The 19,702-nt window shown below is 41.0% G+C and overlaps 1 protein-coding gene across 2 annotated transcripts in view; it reads right to left on the bottom strand.

Annotated features, from left to right (window-relative positions):
* Positions 1-1,323: 1,323 nt before the first annotated feature.
* calcrla (calcitonin receptor-like a) overlaps positions 1,324-19,702 on the bottom strand; it is a 31,182-nt gene continuing 12,803 nt past the window's right edge. For both annotated transcript variants that reach the window (XM_084362996.1, XM_084362995.1), the window contains exons 2-13: positions 13,266-13,374; positions 11,894-12,047; positions 11,645-11,755; positions 10,862-10,974; positions 10,336-10,427; positions 10,104-10,230; positions 9,686-9,839; positions 8,934-8,994; positions 8,700-8,766; positions 7,437-7,655; positions 6,753-6,794; positions 1,324-5,442 (exon numbers count right to left, since the gene is read on the bottom strand). In XM_084362996.1, the coding sequence (XP_084219122.1) occupies positions 5,224-5,442; positions 6,753-6,794; positions 7,437-7,655; positions 8,700-8,766; positions 8,934-8,994; positions 9,686-9,839; positions 10,104-10,230; positions 10,336-10,427; positions 10,862-10,974; positions 11,645-11,755; positions 11,894-12,047; positions 13,266-13,340 (1,434 nt within the window). In that variant the 5' untranslated portion in view covers positions 13,341-13,374 and the 3' untranslated portion in view covers positions 1,324-5,223. The remainder of the gene's footprint in view (positions 5,443-6,752; positions 6,795-7,436; positions 7,656-8,699; positions 8,767-8,933; positions 8,995-9,685; positions 9,840-10,103; positions 10,231-10,335; positions 10,428-10,861; positions 10,975-11,644; positions 11,756-11,893; positions 12,048-13,265; positions 13,375-19,702) is intronic.

Here is a 19,702-nt window from a genome sequence, read left to right as displayed (position 1 = left end):
ATCAGGACGTTTCTTTATGTTGCAACTTTTTTCAGTTGAATTTTCCATTTCTCTCTTGTCACACGCCTGTGTTTATACTCAGGTTAGGTTAACGCACAAAAACCACTTGGTTAGGGTTGGGAATACGTCGTGGTTTGGTTAAAATCCCTGTTTTTGTCGCCACATGATGTGAAAAATAGCAGGTTTTGATTGCCACAAAAAACGTCAGGAAATGTCCCCAGGCGTCCTTACAAATATGTGCTGGTGTGACTCGGATGTTTGGCTCGTGATAATATAACCTCCGTCCCCTACACATGTCAACCTTGGACGCATCTGTGGTTGTGAACTGAATTGGATTCAATTCAGGTCATAATCCCCCAGTGTCACATATCTTTTAATGATTTATTTAATTGGGAACCTGAATGGTGTCCTGGACAGAGATCAGAGATTCCCTAAGGTCCTGATGTGATTTCTCCAGATCTAGGTCACAGGTCATCAGGAGCTATTGGGCGCACCTGTGAAGTTCTCCCTCAGCTGGCTGCAATCAGTCAGCTGGGTGACTAAGGAAGGGGGGTTGTGTGTCTTCAGGGAGTCAACACCATCAGCCGGCTTTCTGTCTTTTCTGTTTGAGTGAAAATCTGAGTTGAGTGTGTTTGAGATTTTTTTCTTTTGGCCAGTTTCCATACATATTGTTTCAGTGACTCCCACTTCACCTTTGGTTTTTGGGTCCAATCCTTTTGTTAGTCTATCACTTTGATAGAATCAGTGTGTGGCTGTGGGTTTTATTCCCACCGCCACCTTTAAGACACCAAGGGGACCAGTTTGCTTTGACCCTTTTTGTGATTCGTGCAGTGCTTTTGTTAGTTTCCCAACCTGCGACCCGTCCTTCAGGTTTTGTGTTCTGGGGAAAAGTAACAATGACAATAAAGAAAGTGTGTTGCTACAACATTAGTTCAAGTCAAGTCTGCAACATCATTTAGAACACAATGTAATGGATTTGACACCTCTGTGGCTCAAACATGAATTATATCAAATATAAATGCTTGTGTGGTTGAAGATTGTGAACAGATAGGACCTGAAAAATTAAAATAACTAAATGGAGTTGAGCTATTGGTCACTAATGCAGTAATATTTCCTAAAAACACATTAAACCACCAGCAATTTGGTATCCTCGGGCTCAACCATTACATAAAGTCCAAAATTAAGAAAAAACAATGTGTGACAATATACTTAAAAATAATGAGTACTAGAGTTGAAGGCTGGTGCTGTGCTGTACTGTATTAGTATGCAGATACACACTGGAAAGCATTAGCTTGTCCAGTTCAGTGAAATAATAAAAAAAGAGACATTGTACGTAAATATATACTGTATATATGTTTTTCACATCCAGAGAATAAAACACAACCAGTTACATTCAAACAGCAGTGTGGAGTCAATGTGTCAAGACTACCAAAGTTAAATACAGTACAGTATTAACAAAAACTACAGACATTGTCCATAATGCTTTTTTGTCATACTTTACAACATGTCACTGGGGACTTCACAAACCTTTTTTGGAGTCATGAGAACATTTCACACATAAATACACAACTTAAATGATACACAGGAGTTACTACATTTTGACAAAAAGGCTTTTCCACAGTTACTGTAGCTTCATAAATGATTATGACGCATCACACGGTAAATGACTTTGTTTGCTTCATAATGCTGCCATCGCACATCGCTCACTTGCTGTAAATCTGCACGGTGACAGTCATAGACGTGGGCTGAAGAGAGTTTACGATAAAATGGAGAAACTGTCCTGCAGATCTGACATGAAGCACAAAGTGGAAGTGTGACAACAAAGCCTGATTTCACACGGTAACTGTTGCTTTGATTACTGTGAGAATGTTCCTGTACCTCAGTCACTGGCAGCCGACAGAACTCTTTCACAAAAATCATATGTTTTTAATAATATGTCGCTTTTTCTGTTCGGGTAGAATCGAGCACTTGAAGTCACCACAGTTGCATTTAAAGACTGATGAGAAAATTGAGACGATCCAAAATTATCATAAAAAATAAATAGCAAGCAATGTTAATTGGTATTAAATTAACTGACACTTTTGTTGGAAGGTGATACAGAAGAGGATAAGGGCCACTATGCATAAATATTCTGAATTCTGACATTTTATTCTTAGAATTCTGATTTTATACTTCAAATTCTGACTTTTTTCTAGAATTCTGCCTTTTCTCCCGCCGTAATTCTGCCTTTTTCCCGCCGTAATTCTGCTTTTTCTCCCGCCGTAATTCTGCCTTTTTCCCGCTATAATTCTGTCTTTTTTTCCCGCCGTAACTCTGACTTTTATCTCAGAAGTTTCAGCACAGTGGCCCTAATCCTCTTCCGTACACCTCCATACTTGAGTCACAGCTTCAATTTTAAAAAAAGAACAAACATTTAGAAAATGTGTTTTTGTTTTCAATACTCTTCATTAAATAGTAAGAAAACATGCCCTTTGGAAGGTTGAATGTGAGCCTTCACACATCAGAAATACACCGATCGGTGTCAGGAAACATGTCTATGTCTGTTCTGCTAATATGGCATGGATAACTCACACAGAAGGAACTTTTCTCTCCTCACTTTCAAACACCAGCAACATAGAAAGGTTACAGAATTTAAAGGTGATGGCAAATCATACGGGCTGACGGACACAGCAGCCCCCAGTTCGTAACTGGCTCCGTTTCCCACCCCTCCCTTTTTAAAACACAGAAGTAGAACAAACAACTTCTTTATCAACGTCCCACACCCTGTCACATAAGACGGTTCATTCATGGTTGAATGCTTCAGAGTATAATGTACTCATAAATACTGTATATATAAATCATGCACACGCACACGCTCGCGCTCACACATTCAATTTATCCACTTTCAGAAATTTACAAAAATATTTACATCTGCTAATAGTGACTCATGTTCCCAGCATTGTGGACAATGTGTTGAAATGTTCAAAATAGAAGGAAAAAGTAAATAAAAGTTTGGGGTTTGGGCTGATGAATAATGATTGAATGAATAAATGCTTCACACTGTTTTTGTGTTTTTTTGCAGTATTTTTTTTTTGCACAGCTTCTTGTGAGACATGACAATATAATCACATGAATAAGGCTGTGTTCACACTGACATTAGCACTGTGTAAGAGAAAGTGCAGCTCCCTCATTTATAGTGAGGTCATTGCTTTTGTTGCAGCGGGCTCCAGCAAAACACAAAAACGCAGGATTGTTAAACCTGGCTCAACTGGACGCAATGCAATCCAGCATCATCTGGAAATACCCTGCGCTAACTTATCAAATACAAGTATACACTCCTCCTTAACAAAGTCTGATTGGCTGATACCTTCGTTGGTTTAATATACACTGACAAAGTTATTGGTCGCTATAATTGTTCTTGCTCTCCAAACTAGCTGTGTAACAATCCTTTTGTAGCTCAACAGTACATGATGGGAACCAAAATTCCTGTTCACATCTTCAGCCAAAGCTAATAAGCCTTTAGCTACGTGAATTAACCAAATAAGGTCGGCATCCTCTTAAGTCAAGTCTGTAGTATTCAGGGTTGTTCGAATGCCATTGCCAGTGTGGGAAATGCCTCAGGTGCTGCCTAAAATTATGGAATCGCTAACAGCAAGTACACAAGTCTATGCACCAATATGATACCACATCATTTATTTATAAGGAACAGGGCCCTGCTACTTCCCAGCAGCATCTCATACACCTGTGTGCAACTTAACAGTTTTATTTTTTTTTACTGCACAAGTAGCCATAAACAAACGTGAATGATATATGAAGTTCAGTCCACAGGAACTGTATCCCTTTTGTAAAAAAGCCTACACGCAACGAGCTAGCATGAAGATACTCACTTGATTTGGCTGAATATATTTACATTTAACTCGTCTGAACTCGTAGTCTTGCACTACAAAAGGATTGATTAATGGCCAGCATGAACAGAAGACATTGTTACAGCCAGCTATAACTCTTCCAATCACATGTGAGTAGTGTATTTATTCGGACTTACAAAATCCAAACCAATCTTTTTCAAAAGTCATGAATGTTTCACTCAAACTGGCCTCGTATCTCATTTTCTAACCACACCAACGGAGCCCCGTGCATTTCTTTAACACAGCGCTGTTTTCAGTCTGAACACCTGGAAATGCTTATGTATCGGCTAAATCTGCGTAATTTGAGAAGAGTAAGGCTGAAGACAGCAGTGTATGGGAATGTGATGTATATATGCTCAGAGCCAGGTCTTCACACTTCACTGTTACATTCGAGTGCGATGAGAAGATATCGGAGTACATGTAAATTCACGACAGCTTCACGGTGATGATGATATTGTGTTAACAAAGTTACATTACAGCCAACCGTGTGGTTTAAAGGATGCAGTAAGGACCACTTTAACACGCTCCAAACATTAGCATGATGAAACCTCCTTAAAACGAAGCCCGCAAGCTAACGGTGTGATCTGTAAATCATCCTCACACATAGAAACAAACAAATACATAGAAATTTTTATGTGAAGCTGGCAACAAGTCTTATTGGTATTTAAATGACTAAATTTGACAAAAAATGTAGCATGTCAAGTTTAATAAATACTGTATGGTATTTATTTCATTTCATAAACAAGAATATGTTCAGATAAATTAAGTTTAACATGTGAAAGAGATAATATAGCTTTAATATATTATTATGCACCTGTTAGACATCCTATCTTCGTTCTGATTTCTGTACTGAATATTAAAAAAATAAATGAGGCAGGCAAGGATTTCTCGGTTTGGCACTAACCATGTCAAAATAATTTTTACAGTGTAACCAAAGGCTTTTTGTGCACAACATGACCCCGAAAAAAGGACAGTCAAGGAGTTAATATTCATCCATTTAAAGACAAAAAATTTGTCAGGCAGAGAGATCGCAACTATGGTGTGATTATCAGAATGCGTCTTTGTCCAGGTGGAAGCAGTTCAGTTGCAAATTGTAGACAAAAAACAGCGCAGGAGTAGTTGTGTCGAGCTCACCGTACAGTACTGTTAAAGGGGCCTCAGTCCATGTGACAGACAATATCCTTCATGTGGGTGAAAGCCTGGGTATAAAATCCTTTTCCCCGCTCATTCCTTCCGACATTGTATCTACAGGAAGAGAGTTTCTCCCATGGAGCTCCAAACATGCTGTAGTTTATAAGAGGGGGGATGGGGCGAGCACGGCTTGTGGAGCGTGTTGGTGTCAGGCGAAGGGGCTGTCTGACTTTAAGATGGAGGCGTCTGCGTCGTGGCAGCCTTTGCCGTTCATGTGTTCTGTGTGGCTGTCGATGCTGTAGCAGCCCTGCACCTCGGTGATGGAGGACGCCGTGTAGGAGGCCGAGCGCAGGGCGTCCGAGTGGTTTACGCTGCTGCCAAACTGGATGTGATACTGGTTCCAGTGCCTCCTCAGAACTGCTTGGACCTGAGCAGAGAAACCACATATCACATTTTAAAGTTCATGTTCTTTTATTGAGATTTGAGATAGAACTTCACTTCATGCATTTAAGGTACAAGTTCATCAACTTGAATAAAAAGATCAATATCAGTTTCATGTCTGTGTGTTAGGCACTGAACTACACCCAGGATGTGATTAGCCTAGCTTAGCATAAAGACTTGAACCAGCTGCTTAAAAATGCCTACAAACACCTTGAAGCTGACTAACAAGCTCTATCTCGTTCAGTTAATCTGCACGCAAACAGAAGAACTGTTTGAGATTTTAGAGGGAGTTGTGTTGTCAACTCATTCGGCTTCTTCTTCTTCAAACAAAAGCGAGGTGGATTTTTTTTTTTTACCTTGGAGAGAGCCAGGCTGGCTGTTTCTCTCCTCCTTCTAGTCTTTATGCTAAGCTAGGCTAATAGCTCCCATGACACAAACTTTTCTTGAAAGATTGGTATTTTCACACGTGAATGCCATAATAATCTTGTGTCCATGCTTAAAGATGATCCATTAGCGTAGCTTAGCATGAAGACTGGAAGCAGGGGAAGGTCATTAGCAAACTGCCTGTCCAGAGTAAAAAAATAAAAAACTAAATACCAGCACGTCTAAAACTCAGGAATTAATGTGTTGTATAGAAATCTACAAGTTTGTTGGCTACTAAACCTGCCTACCTCACTGTGACACTTTTCTCCTACTAACAAATATTTACATTCTGTGTATATATGGATACACATTTGAAGCTTTTGGACTCTTCTCGTCCAGCAGGTTTGAACACATGTCTTCAGTATTTCTCTCTGAAGCTCATTCTGACAACCATGTTTTGATCAAAGACCTTTATACAGCACATACAGTACAGCACATTATATGTGCCTACGTTTCTATGTATAGGCCTCACAAAGTCTGTTTCTTTGAGCGTATAATGAGCTCAGGATTATAAAAAGAGGTTTTATACAAACCTGAATCTAATAACATCAGATAGCAGTACAGCTCCATCATGCATTAACCCTTCTTTATAGCATGGAGAGAAGGTTTCCAGTGGCTCCTGTAACACATTCACTTCAGGCAACAACAAGCTATTTTGTATGCAGATCAATCACCTGCATAATTTATGCCAATCGGTTTAAAGGCCGTGGCTTGTTGTTGACAGTAAATAATGTTTAATCCCCTGCAGATCCCTGGAGGACTGAACCTGTCAAGGCGTTCCCACAGTTCTCCCGATCACACAGGGGAAGTGTTGAGTGTGTGTCTGTGCACATGCAACAAAAAACAAAGTGAAAGGGCATAACCCCATCTTACTTCTCCATTGAAAAAGCAGAAGATGGTGGCCACCAGCAGACCCTGAAATTTAAAAAAAAAAGGAAAATATGAGAGGGAGATCATACACACCTAAATAATTGATCTTAACCAACAACAATGAGTATTTGTAGGTGATATTTTAAGGTCCAAGGCGCTGCGAGCACATTTTTGTGAGCTTTTTCCCTACGCTGCCCATGCTGCGACAGTTCAGGAGGATCAGATAACACCTCTCTAACGTCCAACTGATTTCAGCCCTTTCTAGCTCAGATAACGTATGTCTTCCTTCCTGCTGCTCCTCCCTGCACTACAGCATAAACAAAGTCAAGAGGCTAATGGGAATGGTTGGCTTTTACTGAAAGCCGGGGAAATAATGAGGTTTAAATCCCGGCAAGAGTTCATTTTTAGTAAATCTAATGTCTCTGGCATCGGAGGAGAGAGCCACAAGCACATCATCTAGATTCATAATAAATGACAACCGGACTGCGCATGGACACTGCAGCGCATGCAACAGACAGTAAACTGAATACCAGACTAAAAATATACTCTGGGCATGACATAATGTACAGCTGTTTATGTGTTTTTAATGGAAATGTTCCAGGAAGTTGGAAACAATCACTCAGCCACAACTCAAACACCTGTCACATCTCATAAAATATACGATGCAACTCAAACCATCACACCGACCTGGTAATGCATCAGTATGTGCATGATGTAGTCGTATATTTCAGAGGAGACCCGTCCCTCCGGCTTGTAGGGAAGCAGGACGTACTGAATTCCCAGAAGAGGCACCAGGATGAGGGTGGCTCTCACGGCTTTCATGTAGAGACTCGACTCCGCCTGATGGGTCACCTTCAGCTTGGTGATGAGCACTCGCACGATGTTCAGGAGGAAGAACAAATTGACCTAGAAGGGACAGCAAGAGGACATAAGTAAATCGGCACAATAACGCACATTGCTAATTCTTACATACTGCACCTTTAAGCGCCCCCCCCCTCCTGAAACACCCAGTCTGCTCTGACTGGCCGGCTCTCACAGGCCTGAGCAGGCAGCACCCAACATGTTTCTGCCTCAGCTCTGCCGCCGTTGTGCAATCACGGCCAAGCTGGAGGCGTGGCTGAAGGTGGTGACTGTATAGTTGTGACATCACAACCTTTCAGACGTCCTGACGGCTCATTTAAAGGCAGTTTCTGAATACAGGCTGGGTGCATTTATGTGTGGATTGAGTTTTTGGGTACTTTAACAGTATTCAAAAGGCAGCTAGACCTGCTTTATAATCAACAAAGACATGAAAATCCCACTTTCTACAATATGGGACCTTTAATATGTGCCAGTGAAGCTACTTACAACTGAAAAACACCTCAAGCAGACAGTTAAAGCCAAAAACACCTGACACAAACTCCTAATATTCTGACATGAAACAAAAAAAAGCAATTTCTCACATAATTAAACATCTAAACTGTCCAGTGTGACGAAAGTTTAAACAAAAAAAATCCATTATGAGGAAACAAAACCGAGACGTTTCCTCGGCACTGAAACCTGAACAAATCACTGCAGAAGCTTGTGTTTAAGTGCTGAACATTTAGTCCTGCGAGAGCCTTAAGGGACCAGTTTTCTCTGAAGCGTGCCCGGCTGTGCTGATTAGGTGAATTCCTAGAATGCAACATGTTCCTGTGGACCAGTGGGTGGATCGTCAGAGGGGCAGATGCATTGATTTCACAAGATAAACACAATTATGCGTGCTATCAAACTGTGTCCTGCTTTCAGGCCCCCTACGGAGTCGACTCAGAAGAAGGCAAAAGCAGATTTTTTTTTTTTTTCTTCCCATCATTGCACAATAAAACCAGTCAACCAAGAGAAATATGGAACAGATCAGCTCAGTAAATAGACATGACTATGATTTACTTTGCTGTAATTGATCGGTGTTGGGAATAGGCTGAAACTTCTTACCAATAGCGCAGCACAGATGGGACCGTGGATGATGTAGAGTAGTGATGTTTTGGAGCTAATCCAACAGCTGCAGCAGAGAAAAGGGGACGACAGTTACTGTAAGTTAACACAACAGTAGCTGAAGTAACAAGAACAGAATATCTTATTATTGTTTGACTGTCATTTAATAAACTTAATTTAAATCACCATAAGCTGTAATATTGACTCTAACAGATCGAGCACTTGAATGCTTACTTGTCGTTGTAGTAGTAACTTCGAGCGACAGCATGTATGCAAGCAGGAATGAGAGGAAAGCCTGCAAACAAACAAACAAACACAAACAAACAAACAGAATTTATGATAATTACAGTTGCAGTTTAAAGCCCCCCTCCAGTCACCCTCCTACAGTTGAGTGTTTGAGCTTCAACATCCAGTGTTAAAGTGTAAAACATTTCTTACGTGCTCATTGAAAATCTGATTTTAAGGGGCGTGGCCTACGGACATGATTGGTGACATCACAAATTGTTTGGAAGTGTAATGTTGAAACACTGACAATGGACTTTACAGTGAAGTAGGAGACATTTTGTGTCCGGCAGGTCAGATTGATAACATTTTTATGCAGACGATGTAGTTTTGTTTATCTCTGTGTAAGAATTCTGACAGTCGGTTCGAACCAAAAGTTTACATGATTACTGAAACTGAGGTGAACTCACAAGTGAATGGACCCCAAACGACAGTAACAGCACCCAGGGAATGTGTTTACACTTGTGCGATGTTTATGACGGGCAGCTTGGGTAATAATGTCACCTTTCATTTCCAAATGAGCACTGCTGAACCTTGATGATGGCCAAATTAACATAAAAACCGTCTCAAGCTGTATTAATCTAAATATTCAGCCGTAAGGAGGTATACCAAACATTATTTTCTCTGTTTTAATAAACCAGAATTTAGAGATTAAGTCAAACTAACCTAAACAACATCGACTTCAACACAGTATCCTGACTTACCCCAGCCCAAAAGGTAGTACCACATCAGGTGCTGCTTCTCAGCGAACACGGCCACCACGATGAGAGTGTGCAGGTAGATCCCTTCACACAGCATCCAGAAGTAATTGCATCCAAACAGGTACAGATGGATGAACTGGGACACTTTACAGCTCGTCTGAGAAACACACACACACACAAACATAATGACACACTTGGATGGTGACTGTTACATCACGGTTTACTCTGCCTCTGTTATTTCCCTGTGCAGTACTTTCACAGTTATGAGAAAATCGTGATTTCATTTTAGCGATTACAGAAATGAAAATTAATGCCCTTGTGCAGCTTTTACAGCATATCTAACCCCAATGTATGATTAAGTAGAAGCTATGATTACAAAAGAAATGTAAAAATTCATATTAATGAATCTAGATGAGCTCACTGGATTCCTCTGCACCAGCTCCTGGTTGTTTGCCACGGCTGTCAGCCAAATGATGGTGATCACGGAGTTCAGAACAAAAGAAAAGAAGAGGTTTTTGTGGAGGGTGATCCTTTGGCAGCTTAAACTCCTGCAAGGAAAAGGCGACATTACATCAACATGATGTTTACCGGTGCAAAGAAGAAAAAGAACTATCTGTCTATCAAGCATGTTATGATGAGGTCAGTTGACTCACTTGAAGTGGAAGAAAATCCCAAGGGAGATGAAGAGGGAGGTCAGTGACAGCCCGTGTCCGATGAGGGCCAAATAAAACAGATTCATCGCAGTCTGGAAGGAAAAAACAAGACACAGATGAGATCCTCTCGACCTCGTAACGACCAGCTCATGCTGCCAGACAATCTAAAAATGCTCTTGAAGAGGAACATATCAAATAACGCCCTATTTTATGAAAGAATGACATTAAAATCATGTCAACGAGTATTTTAAGTTTTACATATGCACATTTGTAGCCCATTTCAGCCAAGATGGGCATGAAATCTGTGTATAACTGAGTTTCTTAGTTAAATATACTGTATGTATAATAAATAACTGTACTGCCTCCACAAAATGATGCATGTAATGCACATTAGTGACATGTTACTATCCTCATCACTGCAGATGTATAGTAACTGCCCAGAGGGTTATTAAAAGGTCGGTGCTAACCATGACTCACTACTTAATAATCTATGTGCATTCAATGCCATTTACATAAAGCGACGTACCACTCTGCCTTCCTTGGTGCGTTCGTTGCAGAGGGTGTAGTTGGTCCATGTCCGGTTGCTCTCCGGATGCAGGAACCAGTGACCAGTGTCGGTGCAGATCTTTGTAACCATCTCTGCGGGTAAAACGTGACACATGGATATCATTTAAAATTATTTAAATCCTGTAGAGTCTCAGAAGATGTCTCTTGGTTTTTTTTTTTTTTTTTACCTTCATATAATAAATACAAAGGGGCTGAACAAGTAACACATGAAAGGGTGCTCAGGTTTCCTTCTGGCAGACAGACTGCTGAAGAATAAGAAATTCAATAGTTGTCCCCCAAGTTAAAATAATGTTCTGAAGCTCGAACAAACAAACACATTAATCCACATGAAACGATTGAGAGCAGTGATTAGAGGGACTGAATCTAATTATTCGTCTGCATATCCTGTTGAAGGATGTGCAGCACTCGAGCTTTGGCTCCGAATCTTCCAGCACTTAAAACTAATTTACTGCTTGCGTGAATTCATGCAGAAACACAACTGCACACATGGAAACAAATGAATAGACAGCCATAAACACAAAGAGCTTGTTGCCATGTCAATTTCGAAGGGGCACTTCACCAATTTTACACGTGAAGATCGGTTTATTCCCATGTCGAACTAATAATCCACTACAAGCCTGCAGTGTGGGGTTCAGGGTCCAATGAAAGATGCTATCATACAGTTATTACATTGATGTGCCACTCTAAAGGTAACCCCAAAACATGCTTGGTGCAAATACACCTTTGGAGCCGCAGATCTTACCTGAAGGATCAAAATCCTGGAAGTAGTCCGGGCAGTGCTGCTCTGAGACGATGCCCGACCTTGTGTCGTCCCAACACAGCCAGCCGTCCCACGTGCGATTACACATGGGCTCTGAAACCACAGAGAAGGTAGTTTTTCTCAGGTTTTACAACAATCAAGTGATCCGCTCTAACTCATGTCCTACTGCTGTGTTTTCGAGTGAATTTGAAGCAAACTTTAAAAATGTTTCCATCGACTCATTCAAGCTACCTTCTCTGTTGTTGGTGTTGTCCTTCATTATCTTCTGATAGCACTCGAACTGTGCTGTAACGATCTTGTTCCTGGTGAGCCCCATGTCCTGGTAGCCGTTGTTTGCATGCTGCGAGTGGGTTTCGTTCACCTCCAGGCTCGCCTTCACAAAAATCTGCAAGGAAGGAGAGAAAAAGGTGGGTTTTTTGTTCTGCTTTTAGAAAAGATTTGTCTAAAAGAGGTTCTGGCCAATTTCTCGCAGAAGACAAATGAGGCATGAACCCGACTGAACAGTCAAATAAAGCAGAGACAATGTCTGAGGCATTAAAAGATGTTTCTAAAAGTTTCCAGTCTTTGTGCAATTAAAGATCGAGGTCATTTATTTTCAAGATAAAACCTAGAAGTATTTTTGGAGCAAACACTGAGATTAATTTCAGAAAAAGCACCTGGTGCCTGGACCCATTTTTGGGCCGAGTCTTCTGACTCCATGGGGATGTATTAAAGCGAGACAGTCATAACAGCCTACTTAGAATGCCAGCAAAAGGGAGTCTCCATTAAAGACTCCATTAAATCCATTAGCTCCATGGAAAACATGACATCTATGCAGAAACACTGCCAACCATATATTTCCAGCTCTATTTATCATACAGCAGACACCAACCAGAAGCAGCTTTTTAATCCTTCACAAGCTGTCCAACATAAACTGAGAAAAACAAGTCTGAACAGGTCAAATGAAGCCACAGCTGAAGAGTAAACTATTTCTAACATTTAGATATGTGTGCTCTGTTACTGCAAAAATAACCATTCAGGCTGCTAAATCATAGAGCATTATATACTGTGTATGCGGAAACCTGATTAGTGACCAGCTGGGATTTACAGTAAACTGTGTCAGTGCAGCTTCTCAGGTCATGTTTCTACAGTACTACCAAATACAGACAAATCCTACGGAGTCCTGGAAAGGCCATAAAGGGAAAAAAATATGTATCAAGGCCACATTTTACTGCGTTGATCATTCGAATTGCTATTGCATGCGCACAAGATACAAGATTCAAGTTTTGGTTGATTTATGCACACAAGATAAGTGTGTATATGCAGCACAATGGGATGTGTGGATCATTTTCTCTGACTGTTTATGATGAAACTTCGCCAACTGCCAAATAATCAAAAGTTTGGAAAATAGCAATTTGGTCCAGAAACAAGAAGTAAGGCCTGGCGAGTCTTTCTGGGTGTCAACCCTCACTGATTACTCTGCAAAAAACACACTTCTATAATTTTATTTACAGATTTTTCACTCTATGCTCTCTCCAGGGCTCCCTACACATCTGATTTCTCCAAACATGTTGCTTGGTTTTCAATATTTGCCTATTTTTTGATTGCGTGCAGGCTGTCCTACCTTTGTTAGATCACACAGCAGTATGAGTGCCACCACCCCGCTCCGCCCGATGCTATCCATCTTCCTTCTGGCCATGTCAGACCTGGTTGATGATCGACCAGCTGCAGATCTGGAAAGAAGAAGAGAACAATTAAGTCCTGTCATCGAGGTGAAATGAAACCTGCTCATAAACGCCACTTCACAGCACTTCTTATCTCTCCCGCTGTTGATAAATGTTTTCTCCCAGCGGCTTTAATCAACTGAAATGTTGCTACTGTATTTGCCATCACTGTCATTGTAAATGAGTCCAAGAATATGCTCTCATTTTAACTAACTGTCATTGAGAGTTGCATACGATCAAAAACATTGGATTTAAAAATACTCTGCCCTCACTGGTCATTTGCACTCACAAGATTAACTCATAAATGAGTTGGAACCAGGAAATCATTTTCACTGAAGGCCACTTAAATTCTCTTTACAACAGTCAGAAAGAAGCACAGATAGACTCTTAAAGGGAGAGGACGAATGGATGCAACCCAACTGTACATGACTGCACCACAACAGAAATTCAAGAGTAAAACATATTTCTTGAAAAGCAAAGAAATTGACGATGGATAAAGATCCGGGTAACCAAATCCTTATCGGTTAAAGATCTGTAGTAAACACAGATCTAAAGTAAAGTACAGATTTGGGATCCAAAAGGTGAAGAAGTATAAAGAGAGACTAAGTCTGAACAGGGAGGACGTCAGGATGGATCAAAAAGACGACTCTCCACACAACTAGGGCTGCAACCGATAATTATTTCCATCACTGATTATTCTGCAGATCGATCGATTAATCGTCTATAAAATGTCATCTAGGTCATCAAATTAAACTTGTACAACCAACTGTCTAAAACCAAAAGACTCTTCATTCACTGACACCTGTTACTGGTGCTCTTGCTCATTTTGGGAGTCATTGGCCTCTAGGTATGAGGACGTGTTGCCTTTAACAGGAAACATAAAACACAGCCACTGACTGTATATGTTGAGTCAGTCTGAGTTAAGGTAATTTGGCTCGGCGATCAAAGACCAACACAGCTGACAAAATAAGCAGCCGGAACAAAACCCCATCAGTCCCAGAAGGTTCTGGTTCCCTGACAAAAGACTTGTAAGCACAGCTGACTTCTAACCCCCCCGTCCTCTCACTGCTGCCGTGTGTTTCATCGTCATATCTCCTCTGCACTCTATCGTAAACTCTCCAATGTGACAGCAGTTTTAAATCAGGTAGCAGAGGTGTTACACGTTTCATTTTTCTTTTTAAAGGTGATGTTTGTATCTCATCAGAGCAGAATCCCAGACAGGTGTTTGCGGCGGCGCTGCAGGCCACTGGGATTTCATGTCACTGCTGCTGCATAACAGATGAGATGAAATTCAGATGGAAGCGTTACCCCGAGGTTGTACAAATCCGCTTTGCAAAACGGTGAGTGTAACAGGCAGGCTTAAATTATCTAAAGCTACCTGAGCACAGCTAATGTTAACCATCAGAGAGTTACAGGGCTGCATCTTCATCATTTCTTCCTCTCCGGGCGCTATATGTGCTACTTCAGGACAACTTTTGGTTTGCATTTCGACACCCATAGTCGGGGCTTTCTGACAGAGCGCTCTGCAACTTGTCCTCAGATCTATTTCCTGCTTTTACTGTGGTGTTTCTATCATGAGTGCACCTCAGCACGAGCCAAGAGCATCGTACTGCCATCCAAGGGTAACCAGAAACAGGTTGTTAGCATTGTTAGAATACCTGACGCAAATCTGGATTCTCGTTGCGGCATTGCTTTCAGTGTGAAACTATGTAACAAGCATTTTTTACACATCGCAGCTGTGAAATAAAGAGACAGGAAGGACGGGAGAGAGAGAGAGAGAGAACCTGAACCGAAGATGACATACATGTCGGTACATGGTATCAGGAGTGGATTACATCCCATTCAGAGGTGAAATACAGTATAATAATATCTTTTATGCCCCCAAAGGAACTAGGTCACCTGTATTTGTATCATCTCAATCTCTCTTTTTTTAGCTACAGGTGGGTGCTGTTTAGTCTTCATCATGCGATGTGTCCGAACATGAGAATAACTCAACACTTATGACAAGATCCATATGAAGAACTGTTTGTTCTGCTATGAACTGTCTGAATGAAGCCCTGACATATGATCATGTTATAATATTATTACTGCATCCACAGCTCTGTTCCTGGCTACCAGACAAATCAACATTCAATATTAACAACACTTATGACGAGATCAATATGAAGATCGTTTTTTCTGCTTTAAGCTGTATGAATGAATGAAAAGGATGAAGGCTGTGGGTGGAAAAATGTTCAGTATCCCAAGAAAGAAACCTCCTCTTCAGCTCTGAGTGCAGAACTGACTCCAGCTTGCTTCGAGTCATCCGGTTAGTGCTCTGAATTTTAGTCTCGCACAGAAGCTGGTGTGGACGAAATGCTTCTCTTAAGATAAGACAACCCTGTTCCTGGCTACCAGACAAAGCTATCCCAACAAAGAAACCTCAGCAGCTCAGAGTGAAGAATTGACTTCTAGCGAGCTCTGAATTTAGCTGGTGTAGACGAAATGCTTCTCTTAAGATAAGACAACCCCGATTGTCACTGCATGTTTTTGACTGTTTAAAGAGTGGTTTGATTTGATTTGTCCGACTTTATGATCAGTGCTTTGCTGACTAGTTTGACGAATGTTCGGAGTTTTAGAATTGGACTTTGGACAGCTGATAACGGGGGAATAATGGCTCATGTTACGCCAACAGTCTCTCAATGACCCTATGTGACTAATAAAGCATACTCATTAAAACTTTGCGATACAGTTTGTGTGGTTGAAGTTTTGTCTGTAAAAACTGTTGGTATCAAATGAGTTTTTGCATTTCCATTATTCTTAGACGACCACACCCCTCGTGTCTTAGGCAAATAATTTCGTTATCTATCACTATGCTGATTAGTTTCATGATTAATAAGTGAAAAATGCAGTAAGTGTTTCTTATTAAAATACGTGTCGAACACTTTTATAGAGTTTTTGGTCGATAACCCATGTTCTGGTATCCCAGCCCATTTCATCCAATCAGGAAAGAGAACTCCTACTTGCTATCAATTACAGCGCCCCCGGTGACGGCTAACATACTAACAAACAGGGCAAGTGAAGAAAAACAGGAAGTTAGCTAAAACAACTACAACACGCTTACATAAGTTTTAGTAGTCTACAAACATGTGAAAATCACAATTTCCCAGAGCCCAAAGTGACGTCTTCAAATGTCCTCTTTTCTCTTACAGACAGTCCAAAAGCCAAAAACCTTTCATTCACCACCATAAACTAAAAGAAAAGCAGCAAATCCTTTTGACATTTTTCCTTTAAAAAATGACTGAAATGGTTTAGTGATTATTAAAAATAGTTGGCAAATAATTCATGTTCACTTAGAAATACCCAGAATTAGAATAACTCTGCATGCGAACAGCAGAGTTACGTACATGCAAATATAACTTCCGTACCCATTCGTCAGTGACACAGACACAAGTCATTTCTCACTAACTGAACTAACCACTAACATAATGTCCTGACCTCATGTCGTCAGTGTTGGTGTTGCAACTGCTGCAAGTGCCGATTTCTCCACAGACTTCCATGAGTCACGGGAGATCCAACAGACGTCACACAACTTTCGACTGGTAGATACGTTTGTGAGAACATGAGGATGATTGCCACATTTTAATTTAGCCTTTCCAGCATGTTTTCTTTACACTGTAAAACGTCAATGAATGAGTCATGACACTGTGTCAATGTGCTCTCTACCCTTCTGATCGGCGCCTATCCTCGATCGATTGTAAAACCTGGAAACCTGTGCATCATTTTTTATTATATTCATTGTTCGGTAGCCAAAACAAACCACTTTTCACTGATGAGAAACAACAGTCTTGCAACACACTGTGAGAAGAGTGAAAGCAGGCGATGCGGGGGGTCGACGGTCAGTACATCACTTTCAGATTTGACCGAGTCAGAGTCTTCCTGCAGCTCTATTACCGAGGCGACTGGCCCCGCGCCTCGGCGAGTCTGCTCGGCGTTAAATCTGCAGTACACTGGGGAGAGGAGGGGCTTACTGAAAGTGGGATTGTAAAACATTATGGTGATGTGCAAATTAGAAACAGCCAGGAAAAGATCAGCTGCTCTGTCACACATGCATGCGTGCGAACACACAAAAAATGCACACAGATGCACACACGGCGACCTACTTTGCCAAGTTCCCGAGCTGTTTCTTGGCAAAGGCTGCGTTTCATACATTAGCAGAGAGATACAGAGGATATATTTTGTCATATGGAAACACAGAACAGACCTTTTTACAGAGCTTTCGCAATAGCTGCCTGAATGCTGTTTAAGGCCGGTCCTGATGTGTTTCTTAATCCATTATTTTTGGCTGCTGCCTCTCATTTTTCGTGGTCGTACAGCAACATTTTTCTCATCCTAAAGGTGGTGATGCACAAAAAAAAACCTCTGACCTCCTCCCATCTCATCGGTCATGGGAATTTCCATCATGAGTTTGTTCACTTCGGCCATGAATACCTTGCTGTTTATGATGGAGACAAAATAAATCACTTACAGTCAATGTAACTGATAGTGGCTTCATCGTGATTGGAACTGACATTTAAAAGCCAATAAAGGAAGAGCATGATCCGCCCGGCTCTTTTTTGAACAATGAAATGCTTTTGTGATGAAAGTGATCAAAGACTGAAGAGTGGATGTTCTTGAGTAACTCCAATCAATCTCTTTCAATTCAATACACAGAGAATATGGTTTCAATTCTACCAGCCCGGTCTCAGTATGGAACTCATTTATAATCATTTATGTCCACTGGAAACGTTTAGTTCTGGTACAGGAGGCCATGAGATGTCTCGGCTTGAATCTAACAATACTTTTTTACTCAATTTAAAGCTGCTTTGAACTAGTTTTGGCCACTGGGGGCAGCAGAAACTCCAAAACCAGCTGACAGACGTGCAGTCCTGACATATGACAGCTCCGACGCTTATGACGAGATCAATATGAAGATCTGTTCTTCTGCTATAAGCTGTATGAATGAATGAAAAGGACGAAGGCTGTGGGTGGAAAAATGTTCAATATCCCAAGAAAGAAACCTCCTCTTCAGCTCTGAGGGCAGGATTGACTCCAGCTTGCTTCGAGTGATCCGGTTAGTGCTCTGAAGATAAGACAACCCTGACTGTCACTGCATGTTTATGACTGTCCTGTTAATATTAAACTTTGCTTTGTCTGGTAGCCAGGAACATTTAGCTCTGACTTTAGTCTCCATGACCTTCTGAGAAAAATACTGTATCTGTCTCTGAAAGATACATTCAGTCTAAACATGCAAAATGTGTCTAAGGGAATATTTCACAGATGTATTCTAAATAAAAAAAGGCACATCATCAAAAGTCAACAAGAAAAATACAACTTGCAAGATAAAATTGAGCTGTTTCTGTTCACTTCGGAGGCCAGAGCAGGATTTCCATTTTCTTTCGGGATCTGTAGTCATGCTGGTTTGTGCTAGCACCAGAAAATCCACATTACTGTGTGGTCCACACCAGTGTCAGTTGTCATTTTTAAGATTAGAAAGTCATCAGAAATAATACAGCCGAGTCCCCAGACTAAAACGTTAGCGCTGTACGTTGACCATGTTAACCAAAACACCATCTTTCCCTAACCAAGTTGTTATTGTGCCTAAACCTAACAAGAAAGCAGCTTTGTGAACATCGATAAACATAAAATTGCAACAAAAAGAAAGTTTCAACATATCCATGGTTTATAGAAACATACATGGCCATTTTTTATTCTGGCGTTTGGGTGGATAGAATAACTGTGTCATCACTGAAACATTGGTTAGCAGATGTTTTTGGTGAAGTAAACAAGATAAGAAGAAGAAGTTATCTGTAGCTGTTTGCAGACTCTTGAAGTGAGTACTTCTGCTGCTCTCTCTTTTCTATGATTAACAGTTATTTTCTACAGCACTCTGAAGTCAAAGACTATCTGAATATCTCAGGTTGTTTATCAGGTCAAAACTGAGCCACAGAGAGAAAACAAGCTTTTTCTCCAGCCACTCCACAGATGTAGGCAGACATTAGCAGCGATGTGACAGAATCCATAATGAACACACGACGGCCCACGAAACCCAAAAAACTCTGAAAATAACGAAATTAAAAACCTCATCCTGCATGAATATTCTTTGCTAATTTCAGCAGAGCGCTGAGAGAACAGCCTCTACAGAGGCACAACAATTGATTACTGGTCTGTTTGGGTCAACTTCATCCAACCACAAAGCAGCGTGAACTGTGGGTGGTCCACTATTATCTGTAGCACCGCCGAGGGTTTCACAGAAGTGGTTAGTCATGTACCATTTGCACAAGAGCTGACATCACCTATTACATCGGCCAGCGTGCGG

The sequence above is a fragment of the Pagrus pagrus genome (assembly GCF_965226575.1).
Source record: "Pagrus pagrus genome assembly, chromosome: 9".
Lineage (NCBI taxonomy): Eukaryota > Metazoa > Chordata > Actinopteri > Spariformes > Sparidae > Pagrus > Pagrus pagrus.
Note: the sequence above shows the minus strand (reverse complement) of the source record. Positions and strands in the feature narration are given on the sequence as shown.